The sequence below is a fragment of the Coregonus clupeaformis genome, unplaced genomic scaffold, assembly GCF_020615455.1.
Source record: "Coregonus clupeaformis isolate EN_2021a unplaced genomic scaffold, ASM2061545v1 scaf2541, whole genome shotgun sequence".
NCBI classification, from domain to species: Eukaryota; Metazoa; Chordata; class Actinopteri; order Salmoniformes; family Salmonidae; genus Coregonus; species Coregonus clupeaformis.
In genome coordinates this window covers 53,537-71,883 of record NW_025535995.1, presented here as the reverse complement: position 1 = coordinate 71,883, position 18,347 = coordinate 53,537, and the positions used below count along the sequence as shown (strand labels likewise).

Below are 18,347 nucleotides of genomic sequence, written 5' to 3'. Positions count from 1 at the left end.
CTAGTAAGGGGGAAAAAGTGAAGTGTGAGTTCATGAAAAGTCAAAACAATTATTTATACAGTATATACATGCTGTGTATATACACTGAGCGTACAAAACATTAGGAACACCTAATATCGCAAGGTTCTTAAGTGCAATTACTTATCGTTTTTCAGTAATTAAAGCTATTATAATTACTACAGTTATTACCCGGCCATTGATTCCCACACTTGACCTCTTTCTTACTTCCACACATCATACACCTAGATGATTTGCTATGAGCAATGAAGAAGATGTCATGTTTGTTCAAGGTACACCGTTTTTACCTTGTGCAAATAAATGTTATTTAACAGTATGATAATTGTGTTTGTGATGAATAGTTGTTTGCAATTCTAACTCACAGGCCTGCAAGGAAAAACTATGTTAATAAAGAGAGGGTAAAAGTTCCAAGTTTTGAGTCACTTCACTTCAAGTCTTGATCCTGTGCAATACCTGGACATACACTAGTATAAAGACACAGAGAAAGGAAGAAATACAAGATTTGACATTTGTCTTATGATTTACAACTTTCTTTTCACATGACAAGATTTGGTTTGGTGTTTGTGTTATTGCATAGTATTTCGAATTGTAGGTAACTTGACCATAGCAAGGACATATGTTTCCTATCCATAGGAGAATGTGTATTTATATTTTCCTAGTGGTGGTCTTCATACCATTGTCTCAGGTAAGAGATTGAACTGTGAATACCAATTTTATATTGATACAAACATGTTATTACATTTTCAAATTACAAAGACATGATCAGAAATATTTAGTTCATGGTTAAGTTATTTATTTACCCGAAATTGCTACAAAATCATATTTTGTTCTTCATCCTAAGTCTCAAGCAATTTTCAGAGGTGAGTTTGTATACTCTATCCATACATAATTTTTATTAATATAATAACCAGGGAAAATAAATAAATGCACTATGGAGTTTGAGTAGTCCATACCAAAGGTTTTGTATTGGCCTATACAGGATTGACACCATTTGTTTTAGATTTACACTTTTGGAAAACTGTGTTGCTTTTAATCTACATTCAAATACAAATTGTTTTATATAATATCCTTTATTTTACGATGGATACTAACAATTACTAATAATTTTGTATTTCAAACTTAATTGTCTATTTTGTTAATTTTCAAGATATTGAGGATTTCGACTTGGACATCAACAGAATAAACATGGTAGGTTGAGCTGAGTTATGCGACTTAGGTTGATTGTTGTCAGTATGTACTGAAATATTATTTTAGACTTTGTTTTACCTTGATTCCATAGTGAATAATAATTTACTGCATATATTTTCCAGACTTAGACTTACGCGAGGGTGATATAATCGAGGTATGTACACCCTTTAAAAGATTACTAATTTTGATGAACGTTCTGCTGGCTTCAGATGTACTCTTTCACTGTCATTAACTATTTCTGGTGTATTCAAATCATGTAGCCTCCGCATAAACAAAGGGTTCCCAGGAATGCCGTTTTGAATAAGGACAAACTATGGGACCTTCCCGTCCCCTATGTGCTAGAAGAAAGCCTTGGTGAGTAAAAATCTTATTCAGGTCTCCATTTAAAAGTCCATATATGGACAGACATCCCCAAGTAACATCACACCTTAGATTATACCTGTCACTTGAGGGATGTCCTCAGGTGGGATGTCATATGCCTATATACAGAACGTTACTTGTTCTTTGTAAATGGAGAGCTAATGAAAACCTAAGTGGCCAAAACATTGTCTCCAATAAACCACATGGGAGCATTGATTGCAGAGTCTCTTTTGACTATTTACTGAACATTTTATTCTGCATCCAGCATCTGCTCAGAAACAGTGGTTGTGCGCATGTAATCTGTTCCTATACTGAGTGAAGTCCTTCCCACCAGGTTGATAATTAAAGGTTGGATAAGTGATGGATCCTTCCCCCAAAAATTTGCCATCACTTCACCATGTGTTTGCTATATGAACTCAGATTTGAATGCAAAAGGGATCATTCTGCGGGCCTTTGAGCAGTTCAGGCTAAAATCATGCGTCGAATTCAAGCCCAGAGGCTCTGAGTATCACTTCATTTCAGCCCAGAAGAACAGAGGGTAAGATCATTTTTGCCTTGCCTGACCATACAGTGTCCCTTTTTACTGAAGATATCTGACTTGCTTGATATTGATACAGGTTCATTTTTGTGTCTCCTTGCTTTCTTTTAATGTAGGTGTTCCTCCCACGTAGGGAGATCTTCCAAGTATGGACAGCCTCTTTCCATTGGAAATTACTGTGATCATATTGCCATTGTGGAGCATGAGTTTCTACACGCTCTGGGAATCTGGCATGAACAGTCCAGATATGACAGGGATGACTATGTGACCATTGTTTGGAAAAATATAAGACGTGGTTTGTTCACATTTTCTTCAGCGTTTTTTCAGTTATAAATTGTAACAATAAGGTGTACGTATTATGTATTTTTTGTTATTAAATTCACTTTATATACATTATGTTGTCTTCACGATGTTAGCAAAATGTTGTACGTGAAAGTAAATTATAGTTATTTATTATCATGAGTGTAATAGGCTGTTTTTCAAGACTTTCATTTCAAGAAATTTGAGGTTGTAAACTAAAGCAGTAATTAAGTGTCATGAATCCACCCCTTGTCTACAGGTCATGAGAAGAACTTTGTGAAAGTTTCTCCCCATTATTCGACCACCCTGGGTTTCCCGTATGACTACACCTCGGTGCTACATTACAGTGAGAGATCCTTCAGCATTGGAGAGGGACCTACCATCATAACTAAGCAACCTGAGTACCAAAAAATTATTGGACAACGCCTTGAAATGAGCCCACAAGATGCCTTGATGCTGAACAAGCTATATGGATGCAGTAAGCGTGTGTCATGAAACCAAGCAGGTCTACTGTACTGCATGTCCAAGTTGAAGAACATGTATATTCTTCTCCTCCTTTCTGTTTTCCTCCTGTAGAAAAATCTATTTCATTTATGGAACATTGCAACTTCGACAACCAGAGATTGTGTGGGATGAGTCGCTGCACCAAGAGTTTGGTAGGTGGATGGAAAAGAAGGAAGACTGTCATTGGGGGGCCCTATTCTGATTTCACCAACCTGGGGAAGACAGACGGTGAGATTTAACGCTGTAGTACAGCTCACACTTTCCCAACAGTTGACTCCTTCATGAAAATGCTGTTAATACAGACAGTAAACTAGAACTTGTGCTGTAGGACCATTAGATACAAATATCAAAGTCATCAGACAATTGTTTAAAATGCTCACCCTACTTTTCCCAGGTACTGGTTTCTTCATGCATGCCAGCACAGTGTCAGGCCAGGAGGGGGACACAGCCTGGCTGGAGAGCAGGGAGATGACTCCCAGCAGGAAGTGCAGTGTCCAGTGTCTACAGTTCTACTACTACCACAGTGGTAACGAGTTAGACCAGCTCAACATCTGGATCAGAGAATACCGTGATGAGAGAGACTCTAAAGGAACTCTCCGCCTCATGGGACAGATCACAGGTTAGGATGATGAGAAGGTGAATAAACCACTTGGAAAATTAATTGCTAGAATTATTTGTTTCATCTCTAGTGTCTCTCTCTCTGAAGGTTCCCCAGGATCTCACTGGATGCCCTACCACGTGCCCCTGAATGGCACCAAAACCTTCCAGTTTGAGTTGTGCGTAAAGGAGCAGGACAGTCTACAGGCGGGTTTTCCATCGATGACATCAACCTGTCAGAAACCGAATGCCCCCATCACACCTGGCAGATTAGAGACTTTGAGAATCTTTTAACCACCAGTGACTTTAACACCGTTGTGTACAGCCCCAGATACTACTCCCCAGAAGGCTATGCCTACCAGATTGCCGTTTATCTTCGTGAAATGTTGTTTGGAGTCTATGTGCGCTTAGTCTCAGGAAAGTATGATGACCAACTCCAGTGGCCTTGCCCCCATCGACAAGTGACGATTCAACTGCTGGACCAGAATCCCCACATCCAGCAACGCATGTCCAAGCAAATCAGCATTACCACTGAACCCTCACTTCAGGACGGTGAGAGAAATTCAAACATTCAATACGAGTGTGTACAAAACACAATCGATTATAGTAAGGCACAGCTCATTTCCAATATATTTTTCTTGCAATACCCAGCCTAACTTTGATCACATTTACAAACAAACCATTCAGAGACAATGGCAAACATAAATGGCCATGCTTATGAATCATATGACTGAATGCAAATCATTCTATATTATGAATCAGCCCCCATCTCCTTGCATGTGTATGATGCTAGGTATTCCTCCATTTTGCAGACCATGATTTCTGGAACAATCCCCGTAAAGTCGGAACGCTAGAAAACAGGGGTGATGAGTCCTTCTACGTAAACCCTGCCATTGGCTTCTTAAAGTTCCTAACCTTGACGCACCTGAAGCATAGAGAATTCCTCAAGGGAGGCAACATTTTCTTCCTCATCACCATTCAAGGTGAGCCATCAAATCCAGATGCAATTTATTTGTATGTTTATCAATGGCCAACATTCGATAACGTTTAATTTCATAAAGTTGAATCAGAGAAATTATTTACGTTTTTGTTCATAGTTTTTTCCTACACACCACTTATAATGCTGATCATATTTATTTTCTCCAGATATCTCCAGTCTGCGTTTTACCAACTCCCTGCCCTGTCCCAAATGGTCGCCACAGAACTTCACTTCAAACCCAAACAACCGTGATGAAGGCCCATGTGCCACAGAGTAAGAAAGATCAGATCTAGGCCAGATTAGCATATATTTGATCAATTCCAATATGGTAAATATTGTATTTATTTTATTTTTTATTTAATCAGTATGCCCATGGTCATTATGTTATATAGATTCATTTAATTGTATTATGTTCTGTATTTATGGTAAACATCTTGCCCACATATTGTCAACCTAAATGACATCCTGGGACAGATTAGGGTAGTCTATTAACTATGATATGCCAGTATTGATAGCACAGTCCTCTTATCCTGCTTCAGTATGTGATAACATATCCAATGTTTATTGATAATCATAACTAACTGATTGAATTACTGATTGTAATTCTGTCCTAAAACACACACTCTGCATAATACTGGTTGTATGTTTTATGAGATTGAAAAAGCTCAAATTGGGTGATTTGTGTATTTCCCATGTGAAACTGATTTAAAAATGTTATATATAAATTATATCCTAATATTCTGGAATGTATCATGCTTCAAATAAAACCTATTTCTTAGCAACTCCCACCATTCTTGTACTAACGTGCGTCATTTATTACTAGTATTGATTTAGCTGTTGTTATTTTTTGTATTACGTTTTACTTGCAATGAGTGTGATATGTTGTTGCCTTACCTACCTTCATTAGTTGAATGGTCTGTGCTATGCAGAATCCTTGGGACGTCCCTAGCCCATTGAAGTTTAAATGTAAAATGGTTAAGCTAAGGGTTATGGTTAGGTAGGTGTTAAAGGCCGAACTCGGCTAGCCGAACCGAGTGTGCTCGCATTCTCCCTTAAAATACCTTCGCTTAAAAAAAACTACACAAAAAGCGGCAATAGTACTGTTTTTCCATTTTGAGACGCCGTAGCCAGTTACACTTCCTCAAAATAGTTAGAATTAATCTAACATAACTCAAGAAATCTGCCATTAATTTTGACATGTTTAACCGAAGAGATCTTAGTCGCGCAATTTTACACCTAACTAAGATGTTCGGCTCAGTATTTTTCAATGAAAAAATGTGCATGAAAACGAGTCGTCTCTAGTTGAATAACAACAAAGACTACATTGAAGAATAACTACTGTTGACCAATCACCGACAAAGGGGCGTAGACTTCGGCTCCGAACTTCGGCTTGCCTCCAGAAAAAATGTCGTGTGCCCGAACAGCCGAAAAAACCTCACCGAAGTCCAAAACTAACAAGAACTTCTCAAAATGTCGTCATAATATATGCACGAACTCCACCGAACTGTTTCGCCTGGGTAGCAAGCGGTTTAGGGTTTACGTTAGTGAAGTCCCAAGGAATCTAGATAGCACTGACCAATTTGAGTTCGAAACAGGACACGCTGATTGGATAGTTCATGTACCTGCGCAGCCAGACTAAGGAAGAGTTCCATTAGTTACCACAGCCACAAAGTCAAAATTGGCTATATAAATGCATTAAAATAAAAATGAGCTTTTTAAGGTTAGGCATACGGTTAACAGGTTAAAATCACATTTTAAGATGATAAATTTTATAAATGGGCGGGGTTTATGACTTTGTGGCTGTAGTAACTAGTGACGACCCCTTAGGAAAACGAAAGAGACAACCAGCTAAAGGCGAGCGCGCGGCCATGTTGAATTGTCATTTTTTTAAAAGAAGAGACAAAAGAGAGACAAGTCGGTGGGTTTCACGAAACACAAACAGTATCATAATACATGGAAAATTTGCTTTAATTAAGTTAACGAGAGAAGACGTCCGATGAACATTAAGGTAAAATGTTGTATTTGTGTGAAGTAGCCGATAGTGCATGGGCGCTACTCGGCTGCCTAGGCTAGTACGTTATGTTTGAAGAAGGAGAGTCGACCAGTCAGCCTACGCGTAGTTAATGTAGCTAGCTACTAACACCAAACGTGCTAGCTAGTTTATTTTTTTACTTTCTAGAATCTGTCGACTGTCTATCTAAATCGTCAGCCTCAACTCTAACTTGTGTCGTGAAGTAACTGTTAGCATCAAAGTTGTCAGTCAAACTAACTCAGCCAAAATAACTTCGATTAACACAGCTAATAGTTAGCTAGCTAACGTTAGTTGACTAGCTAACTAACGTCACATCCCTAACTAGCTACGGTAGCTTAGCTAACCTGCTTTACCGGGCATTTAATGCCACTAGGTACTAGTTAGTTAGCCACGTAAAGTTTGCCTACCGTTAGTGTGGTCACACAACCAATCATCAGTTAGGTAGCTAACTAACGTTTGCTGGTAAACCCAATTGTGGGTCTATGTTGGCTGCTGAAATTGTAATTGTCTCATGAGTACACTGATCACTTAGAACTAACGTAACGTTAACTGAACTATTTTGTTGAGCGCAGTCCTAACTAGCTAGCTAACGTAGTGTTTTGCTCGTAATTTATTATGTTTTTGATCTTGTTAAAATAGTTATCCTGCTTTGCTTTTTGCCCCAGATCACTGCACTTGGCAACTACCTAACTACACTTATTATTTAGACCATTTTTACCACGTAAACTAGCTAACTAAACACCTTGCTAATCTGCCCGGTTAGCTAGTTACACGTTAAAACCCAAATGCTGAAGTTTAACGTTAACGTGAACTAATCCAGAGTCTATCTGGAAATAAACATGTTCTACCTTTTTCAAGTACAGTCCTATTTAGTGGTTTCATTAATTTAGACTTAATCTCAATTTCCTTTAGTATTAGCTTCAGTCAATAGTGGCACAGACACACGTTTTCATTTATGTGGTGCATTTGTCCTTATGATGTATTGTTGTTTTCAGGCAGGTAACCTGGAGTGTATCAGCTCCACATCTACCACAGCAAAAGAAGAGAACAACTGAAAGAGCACAACAGCAGAACACACATTTACATTGTGACTGTCCAAGTGAACAGCACAACGGGTTTGAACTATTTCCCTCAGTGTTTTGTATAAGTCATTTTTGTTGTTGTTGCCAAGAGCACATTTTTTGCTTCATACCAGACCAAGTTGAAAGACTCATAGGAATACTCCATGTGAATCAGAGGACCGTACAGGTCTGTTTGAATGTAAGACTAAAAGCACTTGAGAGACTCTAACAAAGAAACATACGACAAAGAAACATACGACCACTTCAGTCCGGGAAAACAGCTTAAAAGATCTTTGAACAGAGAAACAATATTAGAAACTTAACAGGTTGTTGAATACAGAGGGAAAAAAAAGAGACTTCAGAAAAAAAGCTATTTTCACCAGGAATAAGACTACTTCAGGATAATTTACTTTAGATGTTTGAACTCTGTTGAATTCTGAAACACGTTCACATAGGTTTATGTTTTGAGCGGATATATGATCTATTTATTCATATAAATGCAAATTTCTCCCTTTTTGGGGAGCGTCGTCTTGTAAATATACAATTTTCATACGCCAGACTCTTCTTTTCAAGAGGTCTGTACGTATAAGTGTATACATAAATTCTTTAAATTAGAAATCCTGAAAACAAGGTTTTAGTTTATTTTTTGTGTGAACTAATTAACACGAGGACATTAGTTCCAAGAGTGGGAAAACAAGATCTAAGAAAACATTGAAGAAAGGAAAAAAGAGTTTAGCTATACACTGTGAGTGACTAAGGAATTGGCAGACTGTGAAGGAAAAGCTCTCTAAGCCATGTCTACAGCACGAACGGAGAACCCAACATCCATCATGGGACTGAACAAGCCCAACGGGCAGTTTAGAGGACCGCTCAAGCCAGTTGGACTAACGTCAGGATCCCTGGCAACTGCCCCACAACCAGGTGTCCCCCAGAAGGGTGGTAACATTCCCCAGGGCAGTGGGGGCATCCGGTTTGGCGATGACTGGAAGAAGTGCCTGCAGCTTCCACAGAAAGACTGCCGATTTAGAACATCAGTAAGTCCTAGTGCCACATTCACAGTTTAATAAAGCAGACTCATTTAAGTCCACCAATCAATAATGACCCTAGCTTCAACCTTGACCGTCTACTCTTTCCCCAGGATGTGACATCGACCAAGGGGAATGAGTTTGAGGACTACTGCCTGAAGCGGGAGCTACTGATGGGGATCTTTGAGATGGGCTGGGAGAAACCGTCTCCTGTTCAGGTAACTTCCCTCTGCTTCTCTGTCCATGACTATCTTGGAACTTTGTTGATTGTTTAGTGTTTGCTCATGTTTGTGGGACTGTGTCTATGTCTCACCATCCTGTGTGTCTGTCCCCAGGAGGAGAGCATCCCCATTGCTCTGTCAGGCAGGGACATCCTGGCCCGGGCTAAGAACGGCACCGGGAAAAGCGGAGCCTACCTCATTCCTCTCCTGGAGAGGATAGACCTGAAGAAGGACCACATACAGGGTGAGATCTGCACCAGCTGCTACTCAATGCCCTTTCACCACCATTCCAAGTAGTCTCATTTGCTTGTTTTAATCAATTTTGGTACAAAGTCCATCTATGAAATCTGCGCTTAATGTTTTATGATTAATTTGGCCTATTGTGACATAATCACTGGTGAATACCCCTATGTAGTTGCCTGAACAATTCACTAGATTGATGCACAAGTACATTCAGTGTATGGAGATGACAGTACTACGGCCCAGTGCGCATAGTGGGACACGTAATCTCTGACATATGGACCGACCCACTATCACACACCTAACGCCCACACACACTGTGCTGTAATGGAGCTGGACCACAAGGGAACAGCATGCCACACATTCATAATCTGTCTAGGCCACTTGAGTTGGATAAATTACATTCACTTAAGCCAGTGCCTGAGCTCATCACCTGTCAGTGAAATTGAGATTTTTAATTTTCTCTAGTTATTGGTTATTTATTCCAACTGATTTGTGGATATTTTATTTTCTGTTGTCCCTCTTTCCCCAAACCCCTTTTTCTCTGCTCTATCCTTAATTTCTCTCTCCACTTCCTCTCCTCTCTCCCTCTCTGCAGCCATGGTGATGGTTCCTACACGAGAGTTGGCCCTGCAGGTGAGCCAGATCAGCATCCAGGTGAGCAAGCACATGGGCGGGGTCAAGGTCATGGCCACCACGGGAGGCACCAACCTGAGGGACGACATCATGCGTCTGGACGAGACCGGTAACTACTACTACCACTCAGCCACGGGGACGGGCAGTCGAAAGGGTTATAGAGTGGCTGTAGTGTAGTGGCATAACCAATGTGTGAAGAATTGCAGCTGATCGATCATAGCTCTACAGACATTATGGATATTGTTTGCTAGCGTAACTGACACTGAACTTTGTTACTTTAACTTTAAATCCAGTTTGGCTATCGATCAAGAGACTTGCCCGTGTGTTACGCAACAGCACATTGTGTAATTCCTCATTATGTACCTTTTATGTACTGTACTTACTAGGGCTGTAATGATCGGTCCCCGATTCAAATGTTTAAGATACAATACATGACCAAAAGTATGTGGACACCTGCTCGTCAAACATCTCATTCCAAAATCATGGGCATTAATATGGAGTTGGTCCCCCTTGGGGCAGTTAGCGTTCTCCTGGCATCCGCCAAACCCAGATTTGTCCGTCGGACTGCCAGATGGTGAAGCTTGTTTCATCACTCCAGAGAACGCGCTTCCACTGCTCCAGAGTCCATTGGCGGCGAGCTTTACACCACTCCAGCCGGCGCTTGGCATTGCGCATGGTGATCGTTGGCTTGTATGCGGCTGCTCGGCCATGGAAACCCATTTCATTAAGTTCCCGACGAACAGTTCTTGTGCTGACGTTGCTCCAAGGCAGTTTTGAACTCCATAATGAGTGTTGCAACCGAGGATAGACGATTATTATGCGCTTCAGCACTCGGCGGTCCTGTTCTGTGAGCTTGTGTGGCCTACCACTTCGTGGCTGAGCCATTGTTGCTCCTAGATGTTTCCACTTCACAATAACAGCACTTACAGTTGACCGGGGCAGCTCTAGCAAAGCAGAAATTTGACGAACTGACTTGTTGGAAAGGTGGCATCCTATGACGGTGCCACATTGCAAGTCACTGAGCTCTTCAGTAAGGCCATTCTACTGTCAATATTTGTCTATGGAGATTGCATGGCGGTGTGCTCGATTTTATACACCGGCCAGCAACGGCTGTGGCTGAAATAGCCGAATCCACTCATTTTGAAGTGGTGTCTACATACTTTTGTATATATATGGTGTATGAGTTCTTTGGTCCGCTGTAACGATCGGTCCCTGATTCAAAAGTTTAAGATATGAGTGCATTGATCCGCGGGACCCCGATCCAAATGTAGCATGCATCGTCAGAAAATCGATTCAAACGTTACGAATCGCCAAATCACTTTTTTTGTTGTTGCTCAAATTACTTTCTACATTCCGAAAAATACCTCATCTTTATTGACAATTGCGTCCTCTCCTTCAGTGTTGCGCTAAGCATGTAATTATGTTGACAGTCATTGATCTAGACGTCATTTTGCATGCCAAGCAACCCCAGTCAATATCAGTAGCCTAGTCACACTGCGCCCTGTGCGCAGCTTTGCACGCTGACCAACGATGGGTAGGTCTATTCCGGATCAGGCATATCTGCGCGTCACCTTCAGCATTCAAATGTTAGTAAAATGGCTTGTGCAATATTATCCTTTATTAGTTGAGTGACAACCAATGTAGTTTGCTAGGTTATTTTTATCAAAAGCTGATCGTGGCGTACATTCGATTTTATTTCTATTGTTCAGGTTTACTATCAGCAATAGTTTTGGTAGTCATTTTTAGATATAGGGTAAAGTTGATAATTTCATAACGAGGACCGAAATCACTTTTGCTAGCTGTACTACATGGTCAAAGCTAGAGAAGAAGACAAGCTCATTCCGAGTCCGTCAACTTCCAAACGGTCTAACCAGGGGTATTCAACTCTTACCCTACGAGGTCCAGAGCCTGCTGGTTTTCTGTTCTACCTGATCATTAATTGCACACACCTGGTATCGCAGGTCTAAATCAGTCCCTGATTAGAAGGAATAATGAAAAAATGCAGTGGAATTAAGTTTGAGGGGTCTAAACCATCCGATTTATGAGACGGGGAGAAATCCAAAGTTGTGCTATATATTCATTGGCTATGTCATAGCAGATTTTTTAAAGTTAAATATTTATACATTACTAGCTCTAACACTTAATCTGCAAAAATGACATTCATTAGTGGGTGATGGTGATTTCCCTTATGCCCAGTTTTCCTTATGGCTCAGATCAGGTGCCTACATACACCATAGACCTATACATAATTTACACACAGAAGTCCGCTCCGACAGATCCAGCTCAGAGAAGCCCAGCTCATGAGCTCCAGCTGCAAGATTTTAATTTAGAATGGAAAATTAATGTGTAATGCAACAAATGTTAGTGCATCGCATCGTTCCTCGAATCGCACTGAATCGTTTAAAACTAAAACGCTGTATCGGAAACCATTTATCTAGATGCGTAACAAATAGTCTTAAAAGGGAAAGATGCACATTTTCACTCTTTTCTCCACCCCCCAGTGCATGTGGTGATAGCCACACCAGGCAGGATCCTGGACCTGATAAAGAAGGGCGTGGCCAAAGTGGATAAAGTCCAGATGATGGTGATGGATGAGGTGAGCGTCGCTGTGTTGTTTTATTAAAGCAGCATATGTTATGAAATATGCAAAGTATCCTTTTTGTGAAAGACTACGTAGTTGCTCATTTTGTTTTGCTACTGGAATAATGGTTTAATAAGCCAAGTGAAAGTAGCCCCTCTTTGCCACTTGCTCTGTTTGAACATATCAGTTCATGTACTGAGGCTCTACTCAATTGGGTCATCAACGAATGTGTCCTGACACTCTCTCCCTCTCCAGGCAGACAAGCTGCTGTCTCAGGACTTTGTGGTCCTGATCGAAGACATCATCAGCTTCCTGGCTAAGGGTCGTCAGATCCTACTCTACTCTGCCACCTTCCCCATCAGTGTGCAGAAGTTCATGGTGAGAGGACTTGCCTTAGTGACTGGTGGCTAGAGAGTGTGAGAACAGGGGGAGACCAAGGGGGTGGTTGGAGAGACAAAGTGGGAGATGTGCATGGAGGTTCAATGAGAGAAAGGAGTCTGAATTACATGTTGATGACAGAATTGTCTTTACTCTCTTCAATTGCTATCCGTTTCCCACTGTCCATCTCTCCAGGCGAAAGCACCTTTCAAAGCCGTATGAGATCAACCTGATGGATGAACTGACACTGAAGGGCATCACCCAGTACTATGCCTACGTCACTGAGAGGCAGAAAGTCCACTGCCTCAACACCCTCTTCTCCAGGGTGAGTCTGTCTCTAGAGCTGTGGAGGTAGTTTGTTGGGCTACATACAGTGCATTCGGAAAGTATTCAGACCCCTTTACCTTTTCCACATTTTGTTACCATACAGCCTTATTCTAAAATTGATTTTTTTTATCCTCATCAATCTACACACAATACCCCATAATGACAAAGTGAAAACTGGTTTTTAGATTTTTTTGCACAAAAAAAACGTATTTACCTACGTATTCAGACCCTTTGCCATGAGACTCGAAATTGGGCTCAAGTGCATCCTGTTTCCATTGATCATCCTTGAGATGTTTCTACAACTTGATTGGCGTCCACCTGTGGTAAATTCAATTGATTGGACATTAATTCGAAAGACACACACACACCTGTCTATATAAGGTCCCACAGTTGACAGTGCCTGTCAGAGCAAAAACCAAGCCATGAGGTCGAAGGAATTCCTCTGGAGATGGAGTTTGCCAAAAGGCACCTAAAGACTCTGGTCTGATGAAACCAAGATTGAACTATTTGGCCAGAATGCCAAGTGTCACGTCTGGAGGAAACCTGGCACCATCCCTACAGTGAAGTATGGTGGTGGCAGCATCATGCTGTGGGGATGTTTTTCAGCGGCAGGGACTGGGAGACTAGTCACGATCGGGGGAAAGATGAACGGAGCAAAGTACAGAGATCCTTGATGAAAACCTGCTCCAGAGTACTCAGGATTGCAGACTGGGGTCGACGGTTCACCTTCCAACAGGACAACGACCCTGAGAACACAGCCAAGACAATGCAGGAGTGGCTTTGGGACAAGTCTCTGAATGTCCTTGAGTGGCCCAGCCAGAACCCGATCGAACATCTTTGGAGTGACCTGAAAATAGCTGTGCAGTGACGCTCCCCGTCCAACCTGACAGAGCTTCAGAGGATCTGCAGAGAAATGGGAGAAACTCCCCAAATACAGGTGTGCCAAGCTTGTAGCGTCATACCCAAGAAAACTTGAGGTTGTAATCGCTGCCAAAAGTGCTTCAACAAAGTACTGAGTAAAGGGTCTGAATACTTATATAAATGTGGTATTTCTTTTTATTTAATTTTTTACATATCAATTTGCTAACATTTCTAAAAACCCAGTTTTTGCTTTGTCATTATGGGGTATTGAGGGGGGGGAACAACAACAATTTAATCAATTTTAGAATAAGGCTGTAACGTAACAAAATGTGGAAAAAGTCAAGTGGTCTGAATACTTTCCAAATGCACTGTACCTGTTTGATGAGTAACCTTGAAGGAGCCTTGAAGACTTGTTAGCTCCCAGAGATATCACCTCATGTTTTGCTAGATGGACTAACTCTTGAGGTGGGTTGGCAACCTGTGTTCCATAACTGGTCCATTACATACGCAGTCAGAAAAGCTAAACCTCTTTCAGTCGTAGAGATATTGGCTAATGGGAGAGCAGGAAGCCATGTTTCCTTCATCTGGGTCATCCATTCATTCATAATGAGTACGTTGTCTCATCGATGTGTCTTTTGTTCTCCAACAGCTCCAGATCAACCAGTCCATCATCTTCTGTAACTCAACCCAGAGGGTTGAGCTGCTGGCCAAGAAGATCACCCAGCTGGGCTACTCCTGCTTCTACATCCACGCCAAGATGATGCAGGTCAGCTCAGCCACTTGCACTTAGATTTAGACAGCATGGAATACCTTCTCATTAGACATTGTGTAGATCTCACTGTAGTCATGTTTTGCTAACCCTTGCACTGGTTTTGCCTTTGAAACAGGAGTACAGAAACCGTGTGTTCCATGACTTCAGAAACGGACTCTGCAGGAACTTGGTCTGCACAGGTAACATATTTTACTCTTGAGTTGGTCCTCTGTAGCTCAGCTGGTAGAGCACAGCGCTTGTAACGCCAGGGTAGTGGGTTCGATCCCCGGGACCACCCATACACAAAAAAAATGTATGCACGCATGACTTTAAGTCGCTTTGTATAAAAGCGTCTGTTAAATGGCATATTATATTATATTGAATGATTGCTTGGTTGATTGTTAATTATAACCGATAGACTGATTTGTTAAATTATTCTCTTGCCTCTCTGCTTAGATCTGTTCACCAGGGGAATTGACATCCAAGCGGTGAACGTAGTGATCAACTTTGACTTCCCCAAGAACGCTGAGACGTACCTGCATCGCATCGGCAGATCAGGTGAGACCATTCACTTTATTTTCATCACGCTGTCCAATCAGATCTACTCAAGCATCATGTCCTTCTCCAGCTGCCATCTGCTTTTCTCCTGGTTAAATAAAGCGTTGAAAATACAAGCCTGTTGCCTATTTTAACACCTCTCCTTCTCCAGGGCGGTTTGGTCACCTGGGTCTGGCCATCAACCTGATCACCTCTGAGGACCGCTTCAACCTGAAGTCCATCGAGGACCAGCTGGTGACCGACATTAAGCCCATCCCCGGCAGCATCGACAAGGGCCTGTACGTGGCAGAGTTCCACTCTGCCGACCCAGACGCCGAAGACGAGATCAGAGGCAAGGACGGCGAGTTAAGCGCAGCATAAACGGTGAGGTTTTGACCACGTATGCAGAGATGGGGTCTCCCACTACTCATCGAAAGGACTGGATAGTTATTTCACTTTTGTTTATTTCACCAGTTGAGTCCTTTTGACTCCTTGCTGGTCAGTGGTCATAAAACAAAGGAATTTGGGGCATTAGGGCCTGAACTGAGAAACTGTTCGCTCATGTTCAGCCTAGCTCTTGATAAAAGGTCCTTGCTGGATAGGATTGTTGAATAGGCTTTGCTGCTGCTTTTGCAATTTGATTACATTGGTTCTTAACTGGAGCCTTCTCTTTTCCAGGAGAACAAGAGGCGTCTGGCATTCGTCACACCATCCCCTGCTGCTCACAGACATTCAGATTAGTTTCTGACTGAATATTTTAAAAATCTACAGGATGCATCTCAGTTTTTTTATTTTGTCTTATTTTGGGGGAAACGTTTACAGCAGTGGTCAGTTTGTTTGGCACAGTTTACAGCCATTTTTAACCAACATGATATGTACCCAACCTGCCAACAATTTTCTGTACTGTCAGTGTATCACTGTAGTGGCTTCTTATACGGTCACATTTAATCATTCCCTGTTGAAAAGGCCCTCGCTTGTCAGGTTCACTTCCTGTAGACTTATTTCTGAGCAGATGACTGTCGAGGAAACCAAACCAAAGCTGAACATGTTGATAGGAGAAAAACCAAAAGAACCCTCTCTGCTTTGACAGCTGTCTGGGGAAAGCTGTCATGGTGCTATACGGTGGGGCCTAGAATGAAATACTAGTGTTCGTGCTAATGTGACTTTACAGTCATACATGAAAGGCACTTCCATGAATAATTTGTTTTGTCGCAGACGCACACAGATGAGTCCAATGATGAGTGTTGATTAGTTTATTTGTTTAGTATTTTACAGCCTCCTTAGTCGGCTATAGCACCAGACAGACCCATAACTCTTTGGGCAACATATCCCTTAGACAAGGAGATGATGGCAATAGAACCTGACATGGAGAAGAGCCTGTATCAACAGGGCATACATTTTATTTAGATACGCTGACTTACCGACCCCCTCTAAACAAATTAGACATGCTGAAGCCAGTCATCTTATTCTATCGCTCTGACTCTTCTGTTGATCTCTCACACTCTTCCTCTCGTTAACTCAGTTGTGTGCCTTAATCTAAACTCCGCTCACGGCTCATACTGTAGATCTGAAAGGATCTGTCTGTGTGAACCAGAGCTCCAGAAAGTAGGTTGTAAGTTCTGTTCCGAAAAGAACTTATCTGGTAATGTGTTCTTTAGCTCTCACCTCAAGTCGGTGCTTGTTTTGTCTCAACTTCCCAAAAGTCCCTCTCAGTGATCTAAGGTCAATTTTGCATCCCTTCTCCTAGTTGTTAATATTAGGATTTGGGGATGGAAACCTGACCCTAGATCTATCCGTAGCTTTCCAGAGACACCAGGGAGCAGGAATGGTCACACGGGTGGGGGACCCTAATCTCTGTAACACAGGAAGTGACAATACTGGCAATTGTCGTTGAGGAATCACCGCATTTCATGGTCATATTTTCTCAGTTGTTATGCAATGTATTTTTCCTCTTTCTTACAGCTATATTGGGTAGTCTGACAGAGGAATGGTTTTGTGTTTAGGGAAGATTGTAGCAGTACTCTCATTGGTCAAAGTACAGGTGTTCTACTTTAAAATGATAAAATATTGCCAAATACAATCTTGTCTTATAGCGACAACCCTAACAGATCCTACAATCTTCAACATTTCAGAGATGTAGCAGATGGCTGGCCTCCGCATTGAGTCTAGCACCAGCAGAACACAACAGAGACCATTGTAATGCATGTACGCCCTTATTTAAACAGCCTACAATACTGAGCACTGTTTGTTTCCCCACGTCTGGCTCTGGAGTATCCCTGTAAATGCTGGAGTTTATTTATAACTGATTCCATTGTCAATTATCCTCAATTGAGGCACTTGAACACTGAAATGGGACTTTTGATTTGAGCATTGTCAAGTGTTTGTGTTAAACGTTATTAATGGGTTAATCTCGCACACCAGCCGTCCACAGCTTTGGGACAAGGCTATAAAATGGGAAAGTGAAGCAGCATTTGCCAGGGGTACTCCAGTGCCGATTATAAGAAGACTATGGTAAACTTGTTGATTTGACTTTTTATTTCTATCCAACTCGTTTGGTTTGAGTAATGCTCCTTTTGTAGTTGTCTTGTGTTGGCAGAGGTCACCTACTGAGCTGAGCTGTAAAGTGGTAGGAGGATGGCTAAGCAAAGTTTATTCTCGTGCCAATTGTGTCAATGCCAGCACCTCTGAAGGAATGAAATAAAGTCCTGCTGATTCTCCATCCCTGTGTCTTAGTACGTTTTCGTGTGTGTATTGGTTCATCACACATTGTGCATTTTTATGTGCATGTATTAGTGACTAGTTACAAATTATATCAGTGGTCAGCTAACATTGTGGTAGGTATGCATAACCTGCTATTTGCCATAGGCCTGTCTTGAAACTAGGTATATGTATACATTTCATTTGCTAGGTCAGAGGTGTGGTGTTAATGATCAATCGGGAAAACGTTCAAGATACCATAATATACGTTCTACATATAGGAAGACGAGCACTGTGTGCATAGAAAGATTACCCTTGGAATGTCTTTCCTCGTTGGAATGAATTAAGGAACCGATTGGAAGGCGCAAAATAAGCCTATTAATGTGACACTCAGGTGCTAGTCGGAAGTAGAAAACTCGGAAATGTTGGACTTGCTAACTGGTTGTAGTTATACACGTGTCAGATTCAACCCATAACTCAGTGGTCAAACTAGATAGCAGCTCAATTTATGAATTC

General features: G+C 41.5%; 1 protein-coding gene and 1 pseudogene across 1 annotated transcript; both read left to right on the top strand.

The window, feature by feature from the left end:
• The first annotated feature begins 256 nt into the window (after positions 1 to 256).
• Positions 257 to 5,770, top strand: LOC121542837 (annotated as a pseudogene).
• A 542-nt stretch (positions 5,771 to 6,312) lies between these two features.
• On the top strand, positions 6,313 to 17,853 carry ddx61 (DEAD (Asp-Glu-Ala-Asp) box helicase 61). Its single transcript, XM_045219627.1, has 13 exons — positions 6,313 to 6,492; positions 7,512 to 8,611; positions 8,716 to 8,820; positions 8,938 to 9,067; positions 9,662 to 9,808; positions 12,201 to 12,295; positions 12,536 to 12,658; positions 12,861 to 12,983; positions 14,496 to 14,612; positions 14,734 to 14,797; positions 15,054 to 15,155; positions 15,307 to 15,518; positions 15,813 to 17,853. Exons 2-12 carry the CDS (start codon positions 8,372 to 8,374, stop codon positions 15,513 to 15,515), a joined length of 1,455 nt encoding a protein of 484 aa, XP_045075562.1. The 5' UTR covers positions 6,313 to 6,492; positions 7,512 to 8,371; the 3' UTR covers positions 15,516 to 15,518; positions 15,813 to 17,853.
• Positions 17,854 to 18,347: the final 494 nt, after the last annotated feature.

Excerpts from the sequence above, each read along its gene's own strand:
- ddx61 (XM_045219627.1), top strand. The coding sequence starts at position 8,372 with ATGTCTACAGCACGAACGGAGAACCCAACATCCATCATGGGACTGAAC. Across the intron at positions 12,984-14,495 it reads TCAACACCCTCTTCTCCAGG|CTCCAGATCAACCAGTCCAT; the intron begins GTGAGTCTGTCT and ends GTTCTCCAACAG. Across the intron at positions 14,798-15,053 it reads CAGGAACTTGGTCTGCACAG|ATCTGTTCACCAGGGGAATT; the intron begins GTAACATATTTT and ends CTCTCTGCTTAG.